The sequence below is a fragment of the Bos javanicus genome, chromosome 1, assembly GCF_032452875.1.
Source record: "Bos javanicus breed banteng chromosome 1, ARS-OSU_banteng_1.0, whole genome shotgun sequence".
NCBI lineage: Eukaryota > Metazoa > Chordata > Mammalia > Artiodactyla > Bovidae > Bos > Bos javanicus.
In genome coordinates, this window is record NC_083868.1 from 119,374,810 (window position 1) to 119,397,028 (window position 22,219).

General features: G+C 38.9%; 1 protein-coding gene across 2 annotated transcripts in view; it reads right to left on the reverse strand.

Moving 5' to 3' along the window:
* Positions 1-865: 865 nt before the first annotated feature.
* The window catches only part of AGTR1 (angiotensin II receptor type 1), a 54,641-nt gene continuing 33,287 nt past the window's right edge, over positions 866-22,219 (reverse strand). For both annotated transcript variants that reach the window (XM_061419184.1, XM_061419180.1), the window contains one exon: positions 866-3,536. In XM_061419184.1, coding sequence (XP_061275168.1) covers positions 2,411-3,490 — 1,080 coding nt within the window. In that variant the 5' untranslated portion in view covers positions 3,491-3,536 and the 3' untranslated portion in view covers positions 866-2,410. The remainder of the gene's footprint in view (positions 3,537-22,219) is intronic.

Here is a 22,219-nt window from a genome sequence, read left to right on the forward strand (position 1 = left end):
GATTCATATACTTGAATGTTTATGTACAGTATAGTTTATGATACTGAAAAATCAGAAAAATTAAATGCTCAAAAATTTGAATACTAAAAAAAAAAATTTGAATACTAGCAAACGGATGTGTCTGTATTTTGTAATGATATACAGTTACTTATTTATTCTTACATTTGTTTGGTAGTACCCAGTCTTAGTAGTGGCACGGAGGATCTTTAGTTACGGCTTGTGGGATCTAGTTCCCTGACCAAGGGTCACACCTGGGTCCCCTATATTGGGAGCATGGAGTCTTAGCCACTGGACCACCAGGGAAGTCCCCTACAATAAAGACTCAATAACTGTTTTTCTAAAACAAGTGTTAAATTGTTTTAGAAAAAATATTTAATGGTGTAGCAAACTACTATGCTATGTCATTAAATGGAAAATTTGCATACAAAATACATTATGATTTCAGTATCGTGATTTAAATATGTATGTGTATATAATGAATACAAGAAAACATAACAAGGTACCCGAATGTTCAAATGGTAATTTTTGAGCAGGAGAACTAAATATGGCTTTTTTTTTTTTGCTGCTTTCTTATATAGTCTATGTTTCTTACAATTATCATGTATGTGAATAGAAAAACCCTGTTAAAATTTTGTGTAAAATAATGTCTTATTTTAGTGTTATAAGGAACGAGTTTTTTTTTTTGTTGCATGACAAACTTTGGAAAACTCAAAATGGTATATTTATTCCATGTTGTGCAGTAGAAGAAAGTGTGTTCTTTGTATTTTCAATAGCAGCATATTAAATCTAAAACCAACAGTATTAAACTATCAGCTGTATCAAGATTTAAATGGAAATACATTTGAACTTATTCACAGTTGTCCTGTTTTAAAAATAAACCAACATTTATTTTAAGTAATGAAGATTAAATACATTGCAATAACATTATTTAATGTGAATATAACTTTGCCAAATTTTAATAAGATAGCAGTTTAGAGAGACACATGCACAGGTTGAATATATACTTTTTAAAACAGTAAGGAATATTTTATGATATATAATCTTTCACCACAAAATATATATACTTCTCAGATCTGAAATAAAAGTAACATGACTACCTGGGACTGGAATAACACCTTTACAAGTAATATAATTTTTATACATGACTACAGAAACATCATTATACAAATAGGCCACTCAGCTGGCATATTTCTGCAGTGTGAATCTATAAGACACGGGTTGGGTTTCACAACAGCTTCTGGAACCTGACAACTACTGCTTAGCCAGTCTTTGTATGAAATGCGCAGTAGCAGGTACAAGTGGGCCGCAGTTGCTAATAGCTAAATAGGCACGAAAGCTTTGCTGCCCTTTGGAAATTGGGCATGGCAGTCTTAAGCTCTTCTCTCCTGTTGCTCCTCTTGAGGTTTAATATATTCTAAGTACCTCATGGGAAATAGATGGGGAAACATGGAAACAGTGTCAGACTTTATTTTTTTGGGCTCCAAAATCACTGCAGATGGTGACTGCAGCCATGAAATTAAAAGATGCTTACTCCTTGGAAGGAAAGTTATAACCAGCCTAGATAGAATATTCAAAAGCAAAGACATTACTTTGCCAACAAAGGTCCATCTAGTCAAGGCTATGGTTTTTCCTGTGGTCATGTATGGATGTGAGAGTTGGACTGTGAAGAAAGCTGAGTGCCGAAGAATTGATGCTTTTGAACTGTGGTGTTGGAGAAGACTCTTGAGAGTCCCTTGGACTGCAAGGAGATCCAACCAGTCCATCCTAAAGGAGATCAGTCCTGGGTGTTCATTGGAAGGACTGATGCTGAAGCTGAAACTCCAATACTTTGGCCACCTCATGCGAAGAGTTGACTCATTGGAAAAGACCCTGATGCTGAGAGGGATTGGGGGCAGGAGGAGAAGGGGACGACAGAGGATGAGATGGCTGGATGGCATCACCGACTCAAAGCACATGAGTTTGGGTAAACTCCGGGAGTTGGTGATGGACAGGGAGCCTGGCATGCTGCGATTCATGGGGTCGCAAAGAGTCGGACACGACTGAGTGACTGAACTGAACTGAAGTACTTTCATGTGGAAATCAAAAATAACAGAACAAGAGCAGACTAGGGAGAGGACATTTCTCCCAGTAAAATTTTCCAAATCAACACTTTCATCCAGTTTCTGACATCAGTTCTTTGAGTGGGCATCATCTACCTAATGCAAAACATGGAGAATGTGGCTTTGCTTTGTTGAGTTGCAAAGGGAAAGAACTTTTGTTCAGAGCTGTAGACAAGTCAGTTCAGTCCACATAATCTATTTTCTCCTTTAATTCTGAAATGCAGTCCATGCTCATTTGGTAGTGAGGTGTTGTACAAGAATGTTTTTCTTCTCCTTCTTTAAGGTGACTTCACAGACAGGTTTCAAGTGTGTTACTCAACCTCAATGCATGGGGCAGGCTTCTTGGTAGAGGAGTTTCCATTTTCTGAGGGGCGGTAGGAGAGTGTGCTCATTTTTGTCGACAGGTTTGAGTGGGATTTGGCCTTTGGGGGAATGTATTTCAGAAGCTGTAGAAAATATTTTTTAAATTTTTTTCCTAGAAAGCCATAAAAGAGAGGATTCAGGCAATTGTTAAAATAAGCCAAGCAAATAGTGATGGGCATGGCAGTGTCAACAATATCTTCAATTTTACAGTCACGGATGAGGCCCAACTGAATTAATACATCCATAAAAGTGAATATCTGGTGGGGAACCCAGGAAAAGAAAAAGAAAAGCACGATTGCCAAAATTATCTTGAAAATATCATCTTTTCTTGGTTTGTTCTTCTGAATTTCATAAGCCTTCTTGAGGGTCTTCCAAATAAGAGTGTAGCTTGTAAGAATGATCAGAAAAGGAAACAAGAATCCCAGTATATTCTTGGTGAGGCCCAGCCCTACCGGGAGGGTAGAATTTTGGGATTCGTAATGGAAAGCGCAAACGGTGATATTGGTATTCTCGATGAAAAATACATTGCGGTGGATTATAGTTGGCAAACTGGCCAAACCTGCCAGCAGCCAAATAATGATGCAGGTGACTTTGGCCACAAGCATTGTGCGCCGGAGGCGGGACTTCATTGGGTGAACAATAGCCAGGTAGCGGTCAATGCTTAGACATGTGAGTAGAAACACGCTGGCATAGAGGTTGAAACTGACACTGGCTGAAGCGATCTTACATAGGTAATTGCCGAAGGGCCAGCGGTATTCCATAGCAGTGTAGACAGCCCACAGTGGCAAAGTCAGTAAAAAGCATAAGTCAGCCAGAGCTAAATTCAAAAGAAAAACACTGGCCACAGTCTTCAGTTTCATGTAAAAGTAAATGACAATCACCACCAAGCTGTTTCCAAATATCCCCACCACAAAGATAATACTGTATAAAGTAGGGATCATGATAAATATGTAATTGTGCCTTCCAGCTTTGGGACAATCATCTTGGATTCTTTTAATACCATCTTCGGCAGAAGAGTTGAGGATCATTTTGATCTCTTGGGTTAGTCAGTCTCAGACACTATGCCAAATGCACCTAGAAAAAATAAAAATGAAAAAGATGAAAAAAAATGAAATTTCTAGTTGTAAACAAATAGTTTTATTTCTTATTCATAAATACAGTACCTCAACTTTAGTTTTAGGAAAAAAAAATCAGATCATATTTTCTGGAGAAAAGCTGTAAGCAGAGAAAAATCTAAGATTGCACATTTAAATTAAGTTTCAGAACACATTGCTTTTCTATGGAATGATAAATATCCCCCAGATCAGTGGAAGTGGGTTCCTAGGTGAATATTTACATAGGTCCTTTGCCTTTTTTTCTAAGAGTAAATCCTAGATTTAAAAACATAATGTAAATCTCAGAAAATACTAGTGAATTAAATTAGTTATTCAGAAAGACTTGAGCTTTTCCTTAGGTAAGCAAGACTAATTGTCTTAAACCTCAGAAATGTGACATAGCTGTACCTTATTCTTTGAACCATTTCTTTCATCTCACAATCTTAGGTATAAAAATTATTAGCATCCTCTCTTAAGTGGTTGGAATTGCTGCCTCTAGGTTACTGAGGAATTGATTTAGGAGGGGATAAAAGGGAAGGCTGAAGGCTTTGGGGAACAGCATTCTTTGTATGGTTTTCCAGGTCATTACATGCAGTCACCACTTATTCTTTTTTTTTAATATAAATTTATTTAATTGGAGGCTAATTACTTTACAATATTGTATTGGTTTTGCTATACATCAACATGAATCCACCATGGGTGTACACGTGTTCCCCATCCTGAACCCCCCTTCCACCTCCCTCCCCATACCATCCCTCTGGGTTATCCCAGTGCACCAGCCCCGAGCACCCTGTATCATTCTTTAACTTCCAACTCCGTGTAGCAAAAGGGCCTGAATCTCCTAACTTTTGTGCCCACAAGCCATTTCTGGAGTTTAATCTCAATTAACCATTTGTTTAATAAAGGATGTAAAATGAATGGATTAGGTCAGGATTACCAATAAAATGTGTTTTGTTGGGGTTCAAGGCAGCAGCAGCAGTTCTTTAGGATTTTAGGAAGAATCAGATGCTCTGAAATGAGCTCCATAAAGACCTCTGCAAATATTTGCTCCAATATTTTATATAATCAACAATCAAGCTTTTCATTGATGTGATTTAGAGAAGCATCATAGTCTGCCCTAGACAAGAGTCTATCTAAAAACCCTTGGAGGGAAGCTGAAGGTGCTGTGATGGTCACATGGCAGGATGGGGCACAGGCATGCTCTGAGGTGAAAGGCAGCCCTAGGCATCGGCTAGGCTGGCCCGGCAGGGGAGGGATGTTGGGAAGGACCCCATTGCTCCACCAGGAGTGGGTCCCTAGATGAGCATGGGTCCCTAGATTTGCTTCCTCTTGTAGCAAAGTGTCCGGGGTAAGAAGAAGAACAGGAATAGGACACTTCTAGTCTGCCCAGGAGAGCTGCACGTGGAGTCTGGGAGAGCTGGCTGAACACATGCACCTAAGGTAGTAATGAGGTGGTGCTGTGAGAGGATGAGTCTCAGTTAGCCAGATTATAAAACATAACACTGGCAAAAAGAGGTTCTTAAGTGGCCTCTTTGCCTCCCCCAAGGGGGGCAGTTATTCTCCCTACCTGAGGTTTTTGGCTCTACACCCTCTTTATCTTCTCCTTTTGTAGTCAGAGCTGTATGAACTAAATCCCTTTCTTACCTTTTCATTCACAGGGGTCTCAGCATCCACCAACAAGCAAATGTCACATGCTCTGTGGGGCCTTCCTAACTTGCCTGAGCAATTGGCTGTTCCATTTTCTTGTGCTCTTTTGGCACTTTGGATGTAGGTTTTGACCTATATATTGTAATGGCATGTTGACTTATCTGTCTTCTCCACTAGTTTGTCAGTGATTTGAGGATAAGGCCTGTTTGGAATCATCTTTTTCACTAGTGTAAACCCTCATACCTTCCAGAAGGCAGATGATAAATAAGAAAACAAGTGGACACATGAATGGGTGAATATTATATAACTTAAAGTTGTAAGTGGAGAGTATTGAGACTAATTTCTAGGGGGCTAATGAAATCAATTTACATTCTGCTCCCAAAGAATCTGATAGAAAATGCTCAGTGTCAACCTGAGCCTCACCTTTGATAATAAGCTAAAACCTAAACCCAACACAATTTAAATTGACAAAATAAACCCTTGGCACTTTTAGAAATCTGTAGTTTACAAAACAAAAGAAGATGAAAATAAGGAATAATTTAACAGAAACTAGGGCTAGGTTATGAGGGAGGTTTGATGTATTTCTTTTTCACCCAGAAGGATTTCTCTATACTTTCCTGATTTTTCAGTTTTTAAAAAAGTCATAGTTACTAAAATTATGCCAATTTAGAAGTATATATTCATTTAGGTAAACAAGTATTCTCTATTAAAAAGTAAATGCTTTATAAATGGCTAGCAGTCATTTACACCTTAATGTGGATTAATTATTTGTTCTTCTTCTAATATCTAGTTGAGATAAGTTGGATTTTGCCTAGGAAAAATTGAAAATGTCAAGGTTTTAGAATCTCAAAGATTAAAAGTGTCCTGGGTTGAACTCCATAACTCTGTAACTGAAAATAGGGAGAGTTAAATATTTGTTTCAATCTGGGCATAAGGGCACTAAAAGGAAGGAATAAATTTGGGTGCCCCGAGTTGGGTGCCCAAGAGCAGGGAGGAAATTCTCTTTCTTCTCTTCATCTTACTTTGAGGGCACACAACTCTGGTTGGTTCCATTAATTTTTGTCTAGATGGGGTAGAATTTTATTGAGTAGGCCTGAACTGTAACCATCATTTATAAAAGAATTCCTGTGGAAAATTTTGTATTTGAAAGGACCAATTTATAAACACGGATTTGTAGTCCAATTCTTTCACATTGTGAGGTCAGCCTTTTCATAAGTTTCCATCAATCCATATTGACTAATATAAAAGGTTGCTCTGAACAACTAGAGCAACATCCCTGGAAATTTGAGTGAGGTATCTATTGTTTTAGTGAGTATATTACTTGAGAAACTCTGAGCATAGCCCTGAATATACTAATTGGAAGAACATTTTATATAAATGTTTGTGTAAGTAATGACCAAGACTTCCTACCTAGTAAGGAGAGAAGGAGAGGAACTTCAGTGATGAAAACATCAGGAACAAGCACGAGGAAGCAGAAATGCAAAGAGTGCATTCATCAGGCAGTTATCCATTCATCCCATATTCACTCAACACCTATTATGTGTTGGGGTAAGGAATGCAAAGTGAATAAAATTACAGTCCTTCTGCTCCTCCTGATCATTTGAGTCTAGCTGGGGGATTAGGAGTCTTAAAGCCAGAATTGTCTCTAATGTGTTGAATCCTTATACCATTCCATAGGCATGTGAAATATTCTGTATTTATTACTGACCCTGCCTAGTGGTGAGGATTTCCGAGAATGATCAGGGACGCGTCCTAGAGATGGTACGTAGGCTTTGGAGGATGTATGGAAATCAGAGTGGTTAGCACTTAGAGGCAAGCATCTGGCCAGCTAAGGTAGACTAGAGATTTTGTCATCGCTTGAACTTCTCCTTCTTTATGAATGCCTGCAGCTGCATCTATGGGAAACTGCTCCTGTAAATTTATAGATACTGCAAGACCTTCTGGGTATGGATGGTGTATGAATGTGTACTGGATGGAAGGGTGACACAGGCCATATGGGTGTGCAAAGAATATTGTTCTCTTAGTCTGCACTATCGTCACTCGTAGGCTTCCCTAGAGAAAGCTGCTCCTGAGAGAGAAAAATGGAACTCCTATGATTGGAGTCGCCTTCGATTGATAATGAATAAATGGAAAAGACTAGGCTGCTTCTCTTTGAAGCTTGAAAGGATGCTATTTTGGTGAGCAGCTGAAGGAGGAAAAGATGTGATCTCCAAACTTTTGAGTCCCAGAAAGCAGCTTTTTTTTTTGTTTGTTTGTTTTGTTCTGCTGCTTCTCCCAGTAGGGTTACAGGATATTGAGTGAAAACAATTATCGCTTTATTGTGACAGAGTGATATTGGGGCCACCTCTCTCTATTTCTGGGTCTTGCTGTAGCTTTTACTCAGGCTCTGTGGTTTACACGAACTCCACAACATCATTTCCTCTTGGGGGAAAGAAGATGGAATTCAGAGTCAAAATGCTTATAAATGAATCTTCCTTTACCACTTACAGATAAGTGTAGCTCTGAATAAGTCATCACATTTCTCTGAATGTAAGTCTCAGTTTCCTCATCTATAAGAAATGGGAGCAATGCCTCTTATTGCACTAAATTGTTGTTGTAATTAAATGAGATAACTTAAAAGTACTGAGTCTATCTCTGAGTCTCACTCTCAAGCAGTAAGTATTTAATAAGTGTGTTTTATGTGGATCTTACTATTATTATTTTGAATGCAAAGAAAGGGCTGGTTCAGCCATGAGACAAAAAAGCATGAGAAATTAAAAAAAAAAAAGTTTATCACCGGTAAGCTCTTTTTCCTGCCATTAAAAGGTTAAAACACCAAGCTGTTGTTCTTTCAAAGTATGAGTAAAAAATAATCTTAAGCAGCTGAATACATTTTCCATGAGTCAGGTGGGAACTCTCAGTCTGCTGCAAACACAAGGTTGGCTCATGGTGGCCACACCACATTTATCTACTGGTTGTTTAGTAGGAATTACCTTGCAGTCTTTGACAGCTTCCCTGGTTCTTAAAAACAAACCTAAGAAAGATTTTCTTTTTATCTTTTTTTTAAATTCTAAGAATATTTCCCCAAGACTTTCGTTTGGAATATTTTTTGACTTTTCAAGAACAGTTTTGTATTTTTTTCTTAATTTTTATTGGAATATAGTTCCTTCACAATATTTTGTTAGTTTCTACTGTAAAGCAAAGTGAATCAGCTTTACATATACATGTACCTCTCTTTTATGGATTTTCTTCCCATTTAGGTCACCACAGAGCACTGAGTTCCCTATATGGTAGGTTCTCATTAGTTATCTATTTTCTACATAGTATCAATAATGTATATATGTCAATGCCAGTCTCCCAATTCTTCCCACCTCACCCTTCCCCTTGGTATCCATACATCTGTTCTTTATGTCTGTGTCTCTACTTCTGCTTTGCAAATAAGGCCATCATACCATTTTTCTAGATTCCACATACATGACTTAATATATGGTATTCACTTTTCTCTTTCTGACTTACTTCACTCTGTATGACAGTCTCTGCTGCTGCTGCTGCTAAGTCATGTCAGTCGTGTCCGACTCTGTGCGACCCCATAGACTGCAGCCCACCAGGCTGCTCTGTCCCTGGGATTCTCTAGGCAAGAACACTGGTCCACCACATTTCTAAAAATTGATTAGAATATTAATACCTCCTTAAGCTTTTATTCAAGCCCAAACCAATCTAATTAATTTGTCCATTAGAAGCTCCTTTATAAATGAGTTTGCAATCTGAAGAAAAAAAAAATACTCTGAAGTTTCCTATGATAATAAAGACAGAACTAAAAGACCAAGTAATTATATTTTGGGATAATCTATCAAAGTATCTTTCTTAAATATCAGAAAGAGTAGGTCAGTGTCTGTAAGTTTCTTGTCATGATGGAGAGCTCAATAAACCATCCTGTTCAAAAGGCATTCTCTTTATTGATCCTATCTTATAATTCAGACATTAGAAAGCAACTGATTTTGCTCCTGTGTGTTTTTCCCCCAGTAATGAGAGAGGCATTCTACAGGGAATAACTCTTAAGTCAGTATCTGTTTGTGAATTAATTGAATCATAGAAGCTGGCACTAAAATTTTTAGAGTTTCTACTTGTTCCTTTTTCAAATCCACTTGTTCTTATATCTTAACCTTCTGTTCTTATTTTATGGGGTCTATTTCTATCCTTACCTCCTTAAACATTTTGAACATCTGTATGTTAAGAGCCCCTATTCAATTGCTTTACTGTTTGTAGTTCTTCAGATGTAAATTCTATTTGTTTCATCTACAGACATGAAGGCATTTGCCTTCATTTTAGGTTTTGTAGTCTTTGACTGTGAGTCCATCTCTAGTGAAAATTAGCTTCTGTAGGAGGTCTGAGTGTCTGGATGGTGGTGGTGGGTGAAATTTCTGCTTGGACATACAACTCTCAGTTGATCTGGAAAAGTTCTTAGAGCTGGTTCTCAGCCTGGTTTTCTACCCCTTACTTTGCAGTTATTGCATAATAGGCCCTCTGTGCTGTGTTTAGTCACTCAGTCATGTCGTGTCTGACTCTGCAACATCACAGTCTGCAGCCCATCAGGATCCTCTGTCCGTGGGGATTCTCCAGGCAAGAATACTGGAGTGGGCTGCCATTCCTTCCTCCAGGGGATCTCCCCAACCCAGGGATCGAATCCAGGTCTCTTCTTTACCATCTGAGTCACCCCAAAGTACTGGAGTGGGTAGCCTATCCCTTCTCCAGGGAATCTTTCTGACCCAGGAACCTGGGGTTTCCTGCACTGCACACAGGTTCTTTACCAACTCAGCTACCAGGGAAGCCATTAGGCCCTCTACCCATTCTCAAATTTTTACTGGTCTACAGAAGTTATTTTAGTCTTAGATCATAATGGGCAGTAGTTTTTCAGTTCCTGGCTTTAACCAGGAAATCCAGTTTCAGTTGCCTTCAGTACATGAGTCTAATGGTCTTTACTTCCATTCTGGTAAAGTCATTAGAACTTTATCTCAACTGTGTATCTGGTGTTGGTTTGTCCCTGGCCCATGTGGTCTTAATTCTTCTTCGGTGCTCTAACGTGATATTTAATGTAGAGAAAAAAGGTTAATATCCATGATTGCTTAATCCATTGTCCTCATCTTGACTGGAAGTTGCTCTACACATTATTTGGTGATAATAGTTAAGTTGCTTGGATCCAATAAGCTTTAGACTATAGTCTTGTCCTTCTTCTTGCTCCACCCTCTCCATTGTGCCCTTTGATGAAGCATCCAAGTCTTTCTGGATGACACTCTCATTTATGCTGGGAATCCTCGAAGCCATGTAGAAGAAAGCATGGCAGAAAGTCTATATTATAAGGCACGTGACCTACTCTCAAGTCAGATACACAGGAGAATGCCATGCTTTTGTTTGATAATCCCAGCCTGACTCCTTCTCTGTTACTTTCCCTGGAGATGATTTCATTTGCCTCTGCAATTCCCAGATGAATCTTTCTCTTAATACAAAAATACGTAGTAAAAGTATTAATGCCATATTAACTGAATACTTAAGATTCAATCTTCTCAAACTTAATGCATACAAGTGTGGTATGTCTAAGTGGTTAAGTAGTGGTTTCTGACCCTCTTACTAAATCAATATCATCCACCATGGCCTCCCTCAGAGGAAATGAAAGCAGTGCAAACTACTTTCTTATTTCTGTTCATACCAAGTGTAAACAACTCTGGTGACAGTGGTTAAATGTTCTGTCATTCTCAACCAGTCCTACCCTTTGCTTTGTCCAAAATAGTGCAAGAAGCTAAAGAACTCAGCTATGAAAGGAAATTCAGAAGTTCTTTCCAAGTTAGGGTATAAATTTCAAGGAAAGTATAATGTTAATACTAAATTTTTGCTTCTTGGAAATTATTCAATACTTTAATATCTAATAATGTAACACTTGCTTTATTGACTATGCCAAAGCCTTTGACTGTGTGGATCACAATAAACTGTGGAAAATTCTGCAAGAGATAGGAATACCAGACCACCTGACCTGCCTCTTGAGAAATCTGTACGCAGGTCAGGAAGCAACAGTTAGAACTGGATATGGAACAACAGACTGCTTCCAAATAGGATAAGGAGTACGTCAAGGCTGTATATTGTCACCCTGCTTATTTAACTTATATGCAGAGTGCATCATGAGAAACACTGGGCTGGAAGAAGCACAAGCTGGAATCAGGATTGCCGGGAGAAATATCAATAACCTCAGATATGCAGATGACACCACCCTTATGGCAGAAAGTGAAGAGGAACTAAAAAGCCTTTTGATGAAAGTGAAAGAAGAGAGTGAAAAAGTTGGCTTAAAGCTCAGCATTCAGAAAACGAAGATCATGGCATCCGGACCCATCACTTCATGGGAAATAGATGGAGAAACAGTGGAAACAGTGTCAGACTTTATTTTCTGGGGCTCCAAAATCACTGCAGATGGTGACTGCAGCCATGAAATTAAAAGACACTTACTCCTTGGAAGGAAAGTTATGACCAACCTAGATAGCATACAGAAAAGCAGAGACATTATTTTGCCAACAAAGGTCCATCTAGTCAAGGCTGTGGTTTTTCCAGTGGTCATGTATGGATGTGAGAGATGCACTGTGAAGAAGGCTGAGCACGGAAGAATTGATGCTTTTGAAGTGTGGTGTTGGAGAAGACTCTTGAGAGTCCCTTGGACTGCAAGGACATCCAACCAGTCCATTCTGAAGGAGATCAGCCCTGGGATTTCTTTGGAAGGACTGATGCTAAAGCTGAAACTCCAGTACTTTGGCCACCTGATGCGAAGAGTTGACTCATTGGAAAAGACTCTGATGCTGGGAGGGATTGGGGGCAGGAGGAGAAGGGGACGACAGAGGATGAGATGGCTGGATGGCATCACTGACTCGATGGACGTGAGTCTGGGTGAACTCCGGGAGTTGGTGATGGACAGGGAGGCCTGGCGTGCTGCGATTCATGGGGTCGTAAAGAGTCGGACACGACTGAGCGACTGAACTGAACTGAACTGAATCTACAATTAAATTTCTCTCCACTTGAGAAGCTCCTGTTTATCAGGAGCTTAAATAAGTTGGTTGTGATGAATACCCCAATTCCCCAAACAACTCTCTTCATTCCTATGGTATTTCCTCCCACTCTTGTCTGTCCTAAACTCTTGGGTATTTCTGTTGTATGAGTTGTTGTTGTTGTTGTTCTTTAATTTCAAAAAGAAAATATAAGGATGAAAGATATGTGATTAAGTCTAATCAGGTGCTTAAAAATCTTCCTTTAACATGTTGGTGTTAATGAAAAATATCCTTCTTATGTTAAATATAGAAGGTCATGGAAGATTTTCTAGTGAATATAGAAAGAGACTCCAGAAACTAGGAGAAAAGGAAAATGACATCTAATTTGGAAAAAATCTTGTACATAAATGAACCCCTGTCCTTTAATACTCCCAAATTCCTCACACTTGTGGACTCACAGAATTTCACCCAGGGAATCATAATCACATAATCATAATCACATTTCAGAAGATCAGTATCTCAGGAGGCAACATCATTTTAATGCTATGGGTTTTGGAGACTGTTTACAGGCCTCTTTTTCAACAGATGAAAGAGGCAGTTCCTAGGTGGGCATCTCAGTCAGCAACAGCTGCTTTATCCAACTTTGTGAACAAAACCCCAGATTTCATATGGGAAGCCATTCCACATTTGCATCTTTGAGACTTTAAATCAGGAGCAGAAACTGTTTACTTCATTTCAAATTCCACTTTAAGGGGTATGAGGAAAGTTATTGGGAAGGAAAGGATGCACTAATTAATTTATACCCCTAAGAAATGATGATAATATTATAGAATTTCCATGTATTATGAGTTTTATGCTAGAGATTATTGGCCACATGACAATTCATTGCAGATTAAAGTTTTTAATGTTATATAAATCACATAGCCATAAATTTTAATGAAGCTAGGAGGATTAAATATTCAGTATATTGTACATGTTCCCCCAAAGTGCCCAATTTCCTGATTGCAGCAGGAATATTCTTTGAATGATAGTCTACAAATTGGTCCTGCACAATGTGTAAGGAGGCCTGGGTTCTAAGTTTGGCTTTTCAGATCATTTGCTAGGTGACCCTGAATGAGTCACTTAGCTTCTCCAGACCTCTCTATTGTCATGCTTCAAAAAACCTTTTGAAACACTGAAATTTCATAATCTTTCTTCTGATAGGTATGCATCTTTTGAAGACAAAGGCAATAATGGCTTGACAAGTAGAAATTACCTGATAAATCATAAAATTAGCCAACTATTTATCTGTTGATATAGGTATTATTAGTGTCATAATGGTTTAATAACATTGTATAACTAAATCTAAGAACTCTTTTTTTTATTAAAAATTAAATGAAAAGAATTTTGCCTTTTATTGAAGATAAATAAGCTGTACTTAAGATCACTAAGTAGAGTTAAGCTGACTCACTGGAAAAGACCCTGATGTTGGGAAAGATTGAGGACAGGAGGAGAAGGGGGTGACAGAGGATGAGATGGTTGGATGGCATCATTGACTCAATGGACATCAGTTTGAGCAAACTTCAGGAGATAGTGAAGGACAAGGAAGCCTGGCGTATTTCAGTCTTGAATTTGCAAACAGCTGGACATGACAGAGTGACTAAATAACATAAGTTCATTATGTTATAGTGATAGTAGGTTTTTCTTCTGATTTTTTTTTTTTTTAGATTAATTATCTATCCAAAGAAATGTTTCCTCAGCAGAGCATTTGGATATCTGGTTGTGACTCTAGGTTGATGAAGTCAAGATTATCGGTTTGGACATGATCTAGACAGAGGATGAGATGGTTGGAAAGCATCACTGATTCAATGGACATAAACTTGGGCAAACACTGGAGATGGTGAGGGACAGGAAGGCCTGGCATACTCCAGTCCATGGGGTCTCAAAGAGTCAGACACGACTTAGCGACTGAACAACAACAACATGATCTTGACTAGCTATTTTTACTCCATTTATGATCAAAGACTGTGAACCTCTCATGCACCCCTGTGTTATTCACTGGCAGTTCCAGTTGCCAGGGGAAAGACAGATTGGTTCGTGGTTGCAAGACAAAATTAAAAGCATACTTTGCTGTTAGGGAGTCAAGATAACATCAATATTAAAAAAGTGGCACCATGTGTTATTATTAAAATAAGTTATTTGAAACGAACCTACTCTCAAATTCTTTGTGAGAAAAATACAACTTTTTAAAGTTTAGCAAATGCTTACAGTAGTTCGGGCCTTCCCTGGTGGCTCGGACAGTAAAGAATATGTCTGCAGTGCAGGAGACCTGAGTTTGATCCTTGGGTTGGTAGGATCCCCTAGAGAAGAGAATGGTAGCTCACTCCAATATTCTTGCCTGGAGAATTCCATGGACAGAGGACTCTGGCAGGCTACCATCCATGGGGCTGCAAAGAGTCAGACATGACTAACGGACTAACACTTTCTCTTTCTTACAGTGGTTCAGTTGCCTAGGTAACACATACAGGTGAGGTCAGAGTATTATAAAGGAACCTCACAGTAATATAGTATGTAGTATAATACTTCAAAGTATTATATTAGTTAATGCTTTCAAGAGTTAAATGGACTTTTGTGCTAAGAAAATGAGCTGAAGAATCGATGCTTTTGAACTGTGGTGTTGGAGAAGAGTTTTGAGAGTCCCTTGGATTGCAAGGAGATCAAACCAGTCAATCCTAAAGGAAATCAGTCCTGAGTATTCATTGGAAGGACTGATGCTGAGCTGAAGCTCCAATACTTTGGCCACCTGATGCGAAGAGCTGACTCATTAGAAAAGACCCTGATCCTAGGAGAGATTGAAGGGAGGAAGAGAAAGGGATGACAGAAAGTGAGATGGTTGGATGGCATCACCAACTCAATGGACATAAGTTTGAGCAAACTCTGGGAGATGGTGAAGGACAGGGAAGCCTGACATGCTGCAATCCATTGGGTCGCAAAGAGTTAGACATGACTGAGTGACTGAACAAGAACAAAGGGTAATGTTCATTAGATTTTTATTTTATCACAGTTTTTTTTTTTTTCAAATACAGTTTAGTTTGCTACTTTTAATTTACTTTTTTACATTAAAACGTCATAGAGATGGAAAGATAGCAGAGTGGTTTGGCAGAGAAAGGACTGGACTAGGATATAGTTCAAGGGCTTGTTTTGCCCCTAAAATCAGTGAACTAAGCATGAGTCACTCAGTTGTGTCTGACTCTGCAATTCCATTGACTGTAGCCCACCAGGATCCACTGTCCATGGGATTTTTTTAGGCAAGAATACTGGAGTATGTAGCCATTCCCTTCTCTAGCGGATTTCCTTGACCTAGGCATTGAACTCTTGGCTCCTGCACTGCAGGCAGATTCTTTACTGTGTGAACCACTACATAAGTCATTTAGTTTCTTACTTTATTGTCTCATAAATATTACAAAATATTTTGTGTAAGAATACCAGCACCAGTTCTCACTTCTGTTTCATAGGTTGTTAAAGTTAAAAAGTTAGGTCTTTGGAAGATATGAAGGTATTTTGAAAACATAACCTTTCTATAATGCAAGGATAAGTGAAATGAATTTAATGAAAGAAAACTGAGAACTTCAAGAGATTAATGGATTTTTTTTCATTCAGAAGTTCAACAGAAATATTTTCCATTATTATAATCTAATGCTTTTGCTTCAGTGATTATAACATGGTGCTTGATTAATGCTGAAAGAAAGGTAATATGACATTGCATAGCATCTGTGTTTATGTTGTAGCAGCAAATGTCTGGGTAAAGAGTGAGGCCCTCAGGCTCAGTCTGACCAATAGATGTATTTTCTTTGGCTCCCCCCAAAGGGTTTATAACTTTTGGGATTTGAATGTTCTATGGTTCACTAATCCCCATCATTCTCTAGTTTCTGATTCTTTCTGCCAGTGCTGTACAAAAGAAAAAGGTTAGCTACATATGCAATTAAAACTTTTCTAGTAGCCACATTAAAAATAATAATATTTAACCCAATATATCCAAAATATTGTCATTTCAACATGTAATCAACCTAAAAATTATTGAGATATTTTACTTTATTTTTCACCAAGTTTTCAAAATCCAGTATAGTTCCCCCCCACCCCCCCAGCATATTCTAGTTCAAATGTGGCTAGCCACACTTCAAGTCTCAGTGACCACTTGCCTGGCCACCGAACTGGACAGCACAGCACAGGTGCTTCTCTCACATAAGTTACTTACCTAACCCTTCTAGCAATGGTTCTGAAAATGTGGTCCCTGGAACAGCAGCAGCACCATCACCTGGGAATTTCTTTGGAATGCAAATCTTAGGCCCCATCGCAGATCTACTGAATCAGAAACTCTGTGGGTGGTGTCCAATAAGCTATTTTAATGAGCCCTCTAGGCAATTCTGGCACACACTTTTAAAAACCCTTAGAAAACTGGAAATAGAACTGCCATATGACCCAACAATCCCACTGCTGGGCATACACACCGAGCAATCCAGAATTGAAAGAGACACACGTGTACCCCAATGTTCATCGCAGCACTGTTTACAATAGCTAGGGCATGGAAGCAACCTAGATGTCCATTGGCAGATGAATGGATAAGGAAGCTGCGGTACATATACACAATGGGATATGACTCAGCTACTAAAAAGAATGCATTTGAATCACTTCTAATGAGGTGGAGAAAAACACCAATACAGTATAATAACACATATATATGGAATTTAGAAAGATTGTAATGATGACCCTATATGCGAGACAGCAAAAAAGACAGCAAAAAAGGACTCTATGGGAGAAGGCAAGGGTGGGATGATTTGAGAGAACAGCACTGAAACATGTATATTACCATATGTGAAATAGATCGCCAGTCCAGGTTCAATGCATGAGACAGGGTGCTCAGGGCTGGCGCACTGGGACAATCCTGAAGGATGGGACGGGGAGGGAGGTGGGGGTTCAGGATGTACACCCATGGCTGATTCATGTGAATGTATGGCAAAAACCACTACAATATTGTAAAGTAATTAGCCTGCAATTAAAATAAATAAAATTTACAACCCCCCCCCCCCGCCACACACACACAAAGCAAAACACTGCTGTATTGGCATCTTCATTTGCAGCCTTTGCTGACAGGCTCTGTGCCTTTCATGACTCACTGCTGTTGTCTGGTCTTACTAAGTTGTGCCTGACTCTTTGCAACTCTATGAGTCTAATCTGTAGCACTCCAGGCTCCTTTGTCCATGGAATTTTCCAGGCAAGAATACTGGATTGGGTTTCCATTTCCTTCTCCAGGGGATCTTCCTGACCTAGGGACTGAACCCGTGTCTCCTGCATCTCCTGCATCGGCAGGTGGATTCTTTACCACTGAACCACCTGGGAAGCCCTTTGTGATTCACAGGCAAAATCAAATCCAACACACAATGAAAGTACCATCAGCTAAAATATTTTTGTTTGACCCTTTGAAGGTGTTAAAACCTGAAGAAATAGAACAACTTCCTAAATGCAGCTTGAGAATTACTCATTAAGCTGTGTATTTATTTTAAACATTTAGGACTAGCATAGCTTAAGTGCAGCCCAATGGGAGGTCATCTAGTCAAATAACTCTTGTACCTACTCTTAGGAATTTCTTTAACTGGATTGGGTGATACCCATTTCTGTACTCTCATTAGAACCAAGATCTACGTGGGGGAGGAGACGCACTGACTCAGGTGAGAGTCAGAGTTAAGGTAGTACAGGATCGTGGGGCTGGAAGTCAAAAGTCAGAATCAAGTACACGATTTCCCTCTCATGAGCTATGGAGCTTTTAGTTTTTTACTTAACCTGTGACTCATCTTATTCATCTGGAAAATGACGATAATGAAGTTCATGATGATAATGATAATAATAAATGACAATATTATAATAAATGATAAATAACAATAATGATAATGAAGCAAAAAATACCTGTCCATTCTGGTTCACCATACCGTTGTGAGAAACAAATGAGGTCATGTATGTGGAGTTGCTATGAGATCCTGTAGCTTTAAGACTTTCATTAGCTTTATTAAAATCATACTGTGGTGTAAATGACTAATTTTTCCCCTGCAAGCAAATATGGTAAGAAGGATTAGAAAACTACATGTGATTCTGAAAATAGAAGAAGATAAAGGACCAGAAAGAGGTGGAAAGACTCAGAGAGGGAGTCTAAAAAGGCACTGCTGATAAGCTTCTTGAACAGTTGTTCCAGCTCTCACCATTCTCTTGAATACCTATATAATTATTTTAATTTTAATTAAATTTATTTATTTTTTATTGAAGGATAATTACTTTACAGTATTGTGTTGGTTTCTGCCAAACATCAACATGAATCAGCCATAGGTGAATACCTATGTAATTTTAAAATATAGATTACAATGATACTACAGCACTGATTTTAATAGAAAAGTTTAGACCATTCCATCTCCCATTATTTACCTCTCCATTCATTTCTATGTGGGGCTACTTGTGTTTTCTCATTAATCAGCCTGTGATAAGAGGCATCGAAGCTGGGCCAATGAAAGGTAAACAACACTTTGCCAACTGAAAAATACGATGAGATACCGGTGACTGCTGCTTCCTGTGAAAACTTCATTAGCAATAAATGAGTTACCAGATGTCACACATCAGATTTGAAATTAAAATGTATTCCCAGTATTTGTGTGCAGTCTGAGCAGGAAGAAAAAATGAACTCTTTCCAAGAGTTGGATAAGATAATGTACTTCTTTGCCTTGGATTGTTTGTTTCTTCTATAAACATAGAATAAATGCATCCCTTGGTTTGTAAAGGGGAATAATAGCATTTTTGCACACAAAAGCTATGCAGTGAGGTTGCACATAACTCATCCAGCAGCAACTCTTTAAGGATAAGGTGAAATGTTCTCAAACATTCTATGGCACACCAAGACCACCATCTTGCTTTTAACTTTGCCATAGCAATTCCTATCTTTTCTTGCCTTCACCTTCAGCAACCAATTTCTGCTTTTATTACCAACAATAAAACTGTTCAGCTCAGCAACTGTCAACATCAACTCCATTCTTCCTGAACTTGCTGTAACAACAACCCTGTTAGTGCTTCCCTTTTTTCATAAGATATAAAACTCTCCTCTTGTTCTTCTAGCTAGCTAAGCTGACTCTGTTCTGTTTCTTGAAGCTACAAGCCTCCAATTGGAAAGCACTTGCGGTTAAGGAGGAAACCCCCACAGTAGGAAATGGGGCAGCATGGTTTCACTTGAGCCAGCAGAAATTTCATATGATAAGCAAGTGTGGTAGAAATATCTAACCCCCTCTAGTTTTTATAAATAAATATTTTTGGCAGAAGAAGGCCCATGTTCCTTCGCAGTTTCAAAATCTCCAGTTATTTGGTTCCAACTGAAGACCATGACCGAAACTGTTTATTTCCTTTCTTTTCTAATTTATTTTTGTTCATATCTCTTGTAAGACTGGTGAAGCCTATAAATCAAATTAAGAGGGTGAATGTGAATTATCACTCTCAAGCCTCCTCTTGGAGAAATATTTACATAGAATTTCTTTATACATAGAAATTTCCCAAAGCACTTAAACGTTTATTTCTGGATCATTTATTACTCTTCAGATGCTAGAGATACTGTCCACTGCCCTTTGACCTTTGCATAAAGGAAGCCAGCACATCTTTGAGATACTTATTTATGTCAGTGGGGAAAATATCTGTTTAAACCTTTCAACTGTGTAACTTCAGCACAAAGTGACACACAAGTGTTCAGATAAATTTATTCAATGTATAACCATTTTATACTCTTCTCTGTTTCCGCTGGTATCTGATTCACATAGAGGACTTATAATAATGGTGGCTTAACATTAACAATAGTAATGTTTATGATATTGAATGCTTACTGTATTCCAAGTATTGTGCTACTTGCTTTCATCTCTGTAAGAGTCCTCTTATGAATGAAATTGTGTCTCTCCTCACCCCACAACAAATTCATGGGACTTCCCAGGTGGCTCGGTGCTAAAGAATCTGCCTGCCACTGCAGGAGACACAAGAGACGCAGGGTTTAGTCCCTGGGTTGGGAAGATCTCCTGGAGGAGGAAATGGCAACCCACTCTAGTATTCTTGTCTGGAGAATCCCGTGGATGGAGGAGCCTGGTGGGCTACAGTACATGGGGTTGCAAGAGTCAGAAACAAAGGAGCAACTGAGCACATGCTCACACCAAGTTCATAGGTTGAAGTCTGAATCTCCAATGTGACTGTGTTTTGAGACAGGGCATTTGAAGAGGTAATTAAGGTTAAATGAGGTCATGAGGTTGGAGCCCTAATCCAGTATGACTGGTGTAAGGGGGAGACACACCAGACAGGAATGTGCTTGCACAGAGAAGCCATGTGAACACAATGAGAAGATGACTATCTTCAAGTACGAAGAGAGGTGTCACCAGAAACCAGCTCTGCTGGCACTCTGACCTTGACCTTCCAAAACTGAGAAAATAAATTTCTGTTGTCATTTTGTTGTGCAGAACTGGCAAACTAATACAAGACCTGTGAAGGGAGGCACCATTATTCCCCCTTTTCAGATGAAGAAACTGAGGCTTAGAGAGAAGATCCTTATATTTTTGACAGTTTAAAGTTTCAAGGCTCAGTTCTTTTTGTTTTGGTAAAGTCATCTCTTCATACTCTGGTTTGGCGCTTCTTAATCAGGGGTAATTTTGCCCTCCAGAGACATTTCTCAATGTCTGGAGACATTTTTGGTTTCCATAACAGGGTGAGCAAGAGAAGGGGGGTGTTACTAGCACCTCGAGAATAGAGACCAAAGATATTGCTAAGGATCTTACAAGGCACAGGACAGACCCCCACAGTCTGGTCTAAGATGTCAACACTGCTGTTGTTGAGAAGCTTTTCTAGTTTGGATTTTTTTTTTCCCCTTTTAAATTCTTGATAACCTGTAGTTCACATCTTTCATGGGATGAGTTAATTATTCAGTACATTTTATTGGTGGTTTTGTTTCATGTATTCATATCTTCCCAGGGAAACTATAGATTCCTCAAAAGATAAAATTCTGTCAGGTGGCCTTCAAATGTTCAAGGTCATGTTGAATACTTATTAGAGGGTCCAAAATTGTGAGCTGACTAAATATCTGTTATGTCAGATCTTTCTAGAAATTATCCTCTTTGAACATTTTCCAGAATTCTAGGATTCTGTACATGAACAATGGAAAGGAGAATTTGAACTTAGATTCATCATAAGGTCTTCAAGGGATTTGATGGTTCCTAAGGTCAGTTTTCATTCCAATCCCAAAGAAAGGCAATGCCAAAGAATGCTCAAACTACCACACAATTGCACTCATCTCACACGCTAGTAAAGTAATGCTCAAAATTCTCCAAGCCAGGCTTCAGCAATATGTGAACTGTGAACTTCCTGATGTTCAAGCTGGTTTTAGAAAAGGCAGAGGAACCAGAGATCAAATTGCCAACATCCGCTGGATCATGGAAAAAGCAAGAGTTCCAGAAAAGCATCTATTTCTGCTTTATTGACTATGCCAAAGCCTTTGACTGTGTGGATCACAATAAACTGTGGAAAATTCTGAAAGAGATGGGAATACCAGACCACCTGATCTGCCTCTTGAGAAATTTGTATGCAGGTCAGGAAGCAACAGTTAGAACCAGATGTGGAACAACAGACTGGTTCCAAATAGGAAAAGGAGTTCGTCAAGGCTGTATATTGTCACCCTGTTTATTTAACTTCTATGCAGAGTACATCATGAGAAACGCTGGACTGGAAGAAACACAAGCTGGAATCAAGATTGCCAGGAGAAATATCAATAACCTCAGATATGCAGATGACACCACCCTTGTGGCAGAAAGTGAAGAGGAACTAAAAAGCCTCTTGATGAAAGTGAAAGTGGAGAGTGAAAAGTTGGCTTAAAGCTCAACATTCAGAAAACAAAGATCATGGCATCCGGTCCCATCACTTCATGGGAAATAGATGGGGAAACAGTGGAAACAGTGTCAGACTTTATTTTTCTGGGCTCCAA